The sequence below is a fragment of the Acipenser ruthenus genome, chromosome 4 (genome assembly GCF_902713425.1).
Source record: "Acipenser ruthenus chromosome 4, fAciRut3.2 maternal haplotype, whole genome shotgun sequence".
Taxonomy (NCBI): Eukaryota; Metazoa; Chordata; class Actinopteri; order Acipenseriformes; family Acipenseridae; genus Acipenser; species Acipenser ruthenus.
In genome coordinates this window covers 37,346,150-37,353,346 of record NC_081192.1, presented here as the reverse complement: position 1 = coordinate 37,353,346, position 7,197 = coordinate 37,346,150, and the positions used below count along the sequence as shown (strand labels likewise).

At 35.4% G+C, this 7,197-nt stretch overlaps 1 protein-coding gene across 1 annotated transcript in view; it reads left to right on the top strand.

Annotated features, from left to right (window-relative positions):
• Positions 1 to 805: 805 nt before the first annotated feature.
• LOC117400662 (protein naked cuticle homolog 2) overlaps positions 806 to 7,197 on the top strand; it is a 70,944-nt gene continuing 64,552 nt past the window's right edge. The window contains exons 1-3 of the mRNA XM_034000923.3: positions 806 to 1,088; positions 1,235 to 1,261; positions 1,377 to 1,471. Coding sequence (XP_033856814.1) covers positions 1,064 to 1,088; positions 1,235 to 1,261; positions 1,377 to 1,471 — 147 coding nt within the window. The 5' untranslated portion in view covers positions 806 to 1,063. The remainder of the gene's footprint in view (positions 1,089 to 1,234; positions 1,262 to 1,376; positions 1,472 to 7,197) is intronic.

Genomic DNA, 7,197 nt, shown 5'->3' with positions numbered 1-7,197 from the left:
ACATTATAATAAAGGCCTATTTGAAAATAGAACAGTTGTTTCTTGTTTTTATCTGTCCACTTTGGTAACATCAGTTCAAGCATTTCATATTGTATTTGCTTACGATTGTAAGTCGCCCTGGATAAGGGCGTCTGCTAAGAAATAAATAATAATAATAATAATAAATATTGGTCACCATAATACTTGCACCATCTGTAGCAGGCATTTCTTCCATTAAAGATAATTACAGAAAGATTGTCTGTGCACTAACAGAAACATGTAATGTATTTTCACAACAGTTGCATCAGACATCTTACGCCATGGGAAACTTCATCACTTGGGCCAATCTCTGTAGCAGCCTATACATAGATCTAGTACTAATTAAATTGACATTTATTCTAAACAGTCTATTTCTGGAATATCCAGAAAAAGCTAACTGAATTAATGTGTTTGCACTGCTTAAAAACATCTAACAGTTCTCTAAAATGAATTAAATTAATGTAAGCAAACTTACAGACTGTATATATCATCTCACTTCTGTTTCCATTGCTCAGGTAATGTGTTTTATTTTTAAATGGTCTGATTTCAGTTGTGTAGTGTAGCAATGCAGTAAATAATATAAAAAGCAAGTATGATAAAACAGTGCAGAAAGCATGGTAAAGGATGGTAAATACAGAGGAAAAGAACGGTACATTGCAAATGTTTTGAGATACAAACTGACATACCGGTACATTTAGGAAACCTAAATAAACCGTGAGTTCTGACAGAACAGCTAGGTGGCGCTATGTATGCGCTCGCATTTAATGCTGTCGGTGCAGAGCGGAGTAGTTCAGTTTCATTAGTGTTCACATAGGTCTCAGACTCGAAAACCTGCTGCAGATTTTCACAGAACGCACTTTCATCCTTTTATTGCTGTTTTTACAGTGGAATAGCCCCTATTTAGATTGCATATTTGGAAACATCTGTTATCTTTTCGTAACAGAAGATTTCTGGGATTGTTTGGGATTTACAGTTGTACATCAAACTCCAAATGATAATCTTGAAGAATCGCGTCAGGGAATAGCAGCTGGAAAAGGGCAGTACAATGGGGAAACTCCAGTCAAAACACGGTAAAAATACATCATCACAGCAGGCTTAACTGAGTCTCCATTAAGTATCATTTTAATAATTCATTTTAGTTTTAATGTTTTAACTAAAAAATAATGTTGCTTTTCATCTCATCTTTTTTTCCATGATTTGTTGGGACCTGGTGTAGCATGCAAGCGGAGAGAAAATCCTGAAGGTGAGGAGTGGTATATTTATTTATTTATTTTTTTAAAAAAAATTATTTTCTGTGTTTTTTTAATGTGTATGTTTTGAGAATAATACGTTTTTTGTGTTTTTGGGGGGTGTTTTAGGAGACAGTTTTGTCGTAAACGCGTACATCACTCGAAGAGGTTTGGAGGAGTGTGACAAATACAATGGACCCGAGAACAGAATCAGAGATAGACAGGTAAGAAATAGTTGATTGCTTAGCCTAAATCTCGCACTTTCTGTTATGCAAGGTTTATATTGAAAACTTTGTACATTAAAACAGCATTTACAGCCAAATTGAGATCTGAAGTGTTTAAAAGTACTGCAACTTTCAAAAAGAACAGCTGTTTTGTTTTTACTTTTGAACAATTTGACAAGTTTTTGTATTTTGTTAAATGTTCTATTACATAGCCCAGGTGCAGTGTTAGAAAGTGGTACATCGTCAGAATGTGGTACACGTACCAAAACTTGACGCATATCAGAAACGATGTAAAAGACAGGAAAATATGATAAATTCAGTTGAAAAAAATGTAAAAGACCAAAAACAGCATAAGGTACCATATTTGAATGGTACTTATTCATGGTACTTTCTTCAAATTGCATTGGTTCTTTGAAAAATACCTCCAGTGTCTGGCTGAGAGAGGATTTACAGAGAGAAGATACATACATGTATTGCGGTATATTAATTTATTGTATTTAGATAACAACTGTACTTGATATGTTACCCCGCGTATTTACATAGATTTATTTGTTATTTTTGTGTGTGTAAATGTAGTATACATGTGTTTAGGGCATGTTTAGTGTATTCACAGAATGCATTTGATAATGTTAAGATCTTCCAGAGCTCTGTTTCTTGAAATTATTTGGTTTAATCAGAGTGCAGAGCATTTAAAATGTTTAAAAATAACATCTAATTACTGCATGTTATGTGCAAGGATACTGTAATGAGAAACCACACTTTCAAAATCTGGATGCCTTTTGCTAGGGTGTAATTTCTACGTTTCTGTGGCTGTAATCCCTTGATGATGACAAGTAGTCATCTAGAAATGCATCTTTGATGGGAAAATAGAATTATAAAAGCTCCCTGGTCTTATAAGCCAAGCATGCTTTGTGATAACTGTTGTATAGTAATGCCCATGCCCAAATGTTGGGACAGTCTTTAAAGCTTAAAGAGCTTGCGATGAAGAGGAACTAGCCCTGCATTTCAAGTGTGCTTTGATCAGATATTTCTTTTTATCATTAATCCTCTTGTGTTGCCCTCACTACCACTACACAGTTGTTGATATAGTGGCAGTACCAGTTTGGAATGCATACGGTAACACTGTGTAATTACAGGTTAATTAACATATGATTTTTTATGTAAATTCATATGAAGGTATTGTTCATTTTTGAACCCTTAACCTACTATTGAGCAGCTTTAGGACATACCTGTTGCAATTATTAGGTATTGGTTTAATAAATACATTTTCAACCCAAATGACTGCCTCTTATCATAAATAAGAACATCCTATTTGATATGAGTTCAAGGGAGATTAACTAGTAATGGCATTTGAAGTAGCTACACTAGGCTGACATTTCATTCCAAAGAAATGAAATGTTTCAAATCCAGAAATACAAAAAGTTCTTACATGTTTTTTAAACAGTTTTCCAGTGTACCCAAAAGAATATCTGTTTTTGTTATCTTGTTTTCTTCCCCAGTAGATTATTAATATGACTTGCTGGTGTTGCGGACTAGCTGACTGGTACACCTTTCACCTCTAGAGGTCTTGGACCGGATCTGACTCACATAAGAAGCAAAGTGAGACAGAGCAATGGAAATCAATAGTGCTGGCATTTTGGTTATTCAGTTTCCTTCATAAATGTTGTCAAAATAATGTGTATAAGTATGACAATATATAACTCTGAAGTCAATAAATCCAGTGTCGTTGAATGGAGTAATCTCTTGAGTGCTCTTTTTGAGTTCTAGTGGAAGCATCAGTGTCATTTCACTGCTTGATGGGGACTTTGGCTAACTAATTTGGGTGCCTGCCAATCTCATTTAGCTTGTTCATTCACATCTAAATGTCATTGTTAAAATTCGGTAAGAATATAAAACGTTTGGGCCTTGCATGATGGAGGCACATGGATAACAAATGTATTTTAAATTCAATTACTTTAAATCTAATTTTTTTCTTAAAGCAGGTAAGCTTTTTCATAAGTCCTTTTTTTGAATTTTAAAAGTTATAATCAAAGTTCCTGGGTCCTAAATCTGTTGGTTAACCTATCTCAGCAAAAACAGATGGGCAGACCTGACCTAAATACATGATTTACTGTTCAGCACTGATGTTACTGGTGAGTAATTGAGTTTTGACCTTCAATAAAACAAACCTTTTTATATGAATTATTAAGTAACTAGCAGTGCAGTAGACTTTTTTTTACAAAGTGAAATGTGGTTAAATTGTGATTTTCCACTGAGAGAAATTAGACTTGACAGTTATCTAAAACTTGAAAATAAAACTGTTGTAGTTCAGACATGCTGCTTCTGGTGCTATGGGCTTTGTGGAATACAATACTTGTCAAAGACAGCATTCACAAAATGGCCATAAAGTAAACCTACTTCTGATAAACAAACAGGTTTCCTGAGAAGAAAATGTAAAAAGACATAAAATGAATTGTTAAGCTACAGGTATTGTGTGTTATAATATGATGATAACTGGGATGGATGGGTAAAAGTCTGATATTCATTAACTGATAGAAAAAAAAAACTGAAGTTGGAGAATTCTAGAACCTCAGTACTAAAGAATGAGCACCATTCGGGTTCATTACATTTAACTCACTTTAATAGTTGTTCTGTAAAGCCATTTAAAACTTTGATGGATGAAATAAAAGTGGCTATTCGTGAAACTTTAATTGACTGTTTCAATGAGGCTTTTAAAGGACCATACTCTTAAAGATAAAACTTTGGATCAAGTAGAAACTGCCTTCTTCAGTATTGGCACTAGCCAAAATGTTTGTCTACCTAATTTAGTTTCTGATAAGTTTTAGACTTTCTGATTGAAGCAATAATTATCTTACATTACAAACACTTAAAATTAACGAAAGAACCACCCTAAATGTGTGTGTGCCCTTTGGAGTCATAGCAATGGAAATATAACAAGAAACTCATTCAGTTTTGGTTTGTGTACAGAGTATGAGAAAAAGTTAGCCTGTGCTTTTCTTGTTGTTGCTCTTAGGCCTATCAAGCGACAGAGATAAGAGAAGCCTGTGCAGAGTAACTTCATGGATAAGTGAAAACTGCATTTGCCCTTATCTAACACATCAAAAGCTGTCTTTCCTCCCCCAACCCGCCTGCTTAACTAAACCAGTTCTATCTTACTCAGGGGGGAGACTAGGGTTATTTGAAAAATAATCTGTGTAGCTCAGCCTGGGCAGGAAGTCACAGTTCATTGCGAAAGGTTAGCTGTCTGTGCTTCAATGGCCTTGGGAGCCCAGAGAGAATATAAATTACACCCAGGACTGAGAATTTAAACAAAGTATGTTTCCGTGTTTAACTCTCTCTCTCTCTCTCTCTCTCTCTCTCTCTCTCTCTCTCTCTCTCTCTCTCTCTCTCTCTCTCTCTCTCTTTCTTTATATATATATATATATATATAGGTATGTTTTTTTGTTTTTTTGCTTTTTGTTTTCTTGGCAACAGTTCAGACATTTAGGTCGATATTCTCAAAGCTCAGAATTGTCCGATATATATTTTCAGAAAGGAAAATCCAAAACATGCAACTATTCGGGATGAAACTCTCTAGTATACAGTTTAGGAGACAAGAGAAAGTAGTCTTAAATTGTTTCTTGTTATTTTTCTAAAATGTAAAGTGTAAACATTTTTTTTCCTTTTGAAAATATGCTTATAAAAATTTGGAGTACAAAGTTTTGAAATCTGCACTTAAAGCCTCTACTGCTGTGTAAAAGCAAAGTTAGTAAAGAATTATGTTATAAGTAAGCTACGTTTGAACTAACGCGTAGGTGGTGCAACTGAGCCCTGGCCCTTAGTAACTGAGCCCTGGCCCCTTAGTAAATGTGAGATACATACCTGTACAGTTCTCAGTGCTGTATTGAAATTAGTAAAAGCACCATCTACAGTATTCACATTTTTTTTTGGTTTACAGTATCTAGATAGGTGAGTAAGGCAATGGGCCTCTTATTTTGGGGGGAATAGAGAGTGGGGGCGGGGGGGTGGGGGGGGTGGGGGTTATCTCCCCTCCCCCCCCCCCAGCCAGTTAGGTAATTGGACTCCACAGCTGCTACAAATAAACATCAAAGAGCTGTGAGAGGTGAATTATCGGAGGCTCTGTTTCTATCGCTAGGGTGCTGGTGTTCTGCCCATAGCCAGCTGCTCCACCTACCCAGCTTTGAAAGGTTTGTTGCTTTGGGTGGAGGAGATATGACCGTCTTTCATTCAGACACTTCGCTTTATTTTGGTTGTTTGGAGTTTAACATTTTTTGTTGAAACCTGTAGTGTGAAACGCAATCATTACAGAGTGTTAAGGCTATGGGTACTTGTGGACTCTGTAAATATATAAAAAAACACACCCTTTTAAAATAGTATATGGACATGATGCCTTGATATTCAATTTATTCTAAAAATGTCTCAAAACACTAGACTGAGCTATCATCAGGGCTTGACTGTCAAAGCATTTTACCCCAAAATAGTTTCTGGTGTTATTTTTGACTGAAGGGGGAAAAAAAAATACTCAAACTAAATTAAATGTCTGTGTCGTTTGGTAACTTTATTAGGGTTTTTCTAACCTTTTTGCTAAGCACACACACACAAACATACACACACACACACACACACACACACACACACACACACACACACACAAACATACACACACACACACACACACAAACATACACACACACACACACACAATCTGAATATTAAGAATATTAAAACTATAAAATGATTTTCTGTTCACATTAATAGTGCACTGTATGCAGTAACACTAAAATTGACAGGTTGCAAAGTCAGAATTGAACTGTGAGCATACATGTTTTCAAATGTTATTTAAACTTCTAAACAGTCTACCCCATCTATGTCTGGGGAATTGAGATCTGTCGACATTGTAGCAAAAACGGACAGATTCAATTCTGGACAAACCACTGTGTCTGGCAAACTGTTCCACCGATGAAAATGACTTTCCTTCGATTAAAAAAAGAACTGGAAGCTCTCTGCAGACCTAAGAATAATTGCATTTGAATGCTATGAACACACACACAATTAGTGCTCTGATTTTCACAATGGATAGATATTTGTAAGCCAATCAAATGATCTCCTGGTAGTATAGTTTACTATTTGTAGCAAAATTATGGTTTTACAGTGAAAAGCTAGCCTTTGCAGTCTGCTGAAAAAGATACCGGATCCAGATGCTGGGTTGCGTTTTTAAGCAATCTGGCGTAAACTATAGCAGCATCATCACAATGCAACACTCTGAAGTCTAGATGGAGGCATTAAGAAACTCTTGGATTGTAAAGAGCACTGAAAAATATAATATATTCCTTATGCTTTATCAATATGGCTTAAGGTTTAACTGGAATCCAAAATCTAAAGTTCTCAAGGTGTAAATACTTGTGTATAATAGATGTATTATTTATTTCAGCGGTAGGGGACGCTTCCTATAATAGTTGAACTATAATTGTAAGCAGATTTTGTTTTTAAAACAAATGATCCTTTTTCATTTTAATTGTTCCCTAGAAACACTAAAAATTAATACATTCATTTAAATCTCAAGATCAACACAACCATATGGATCAAAAGCCTCACAATAAACATGCATATATTTCCTGCATTCAGCTCCCTTGCTTGCACAATCACAGCTGTTTGTAAATTGACCCCAATGAGTTCAGGAAAATGTTCAGGTCATAAATCATGTGCAGGAACAATAAGGGAACCGG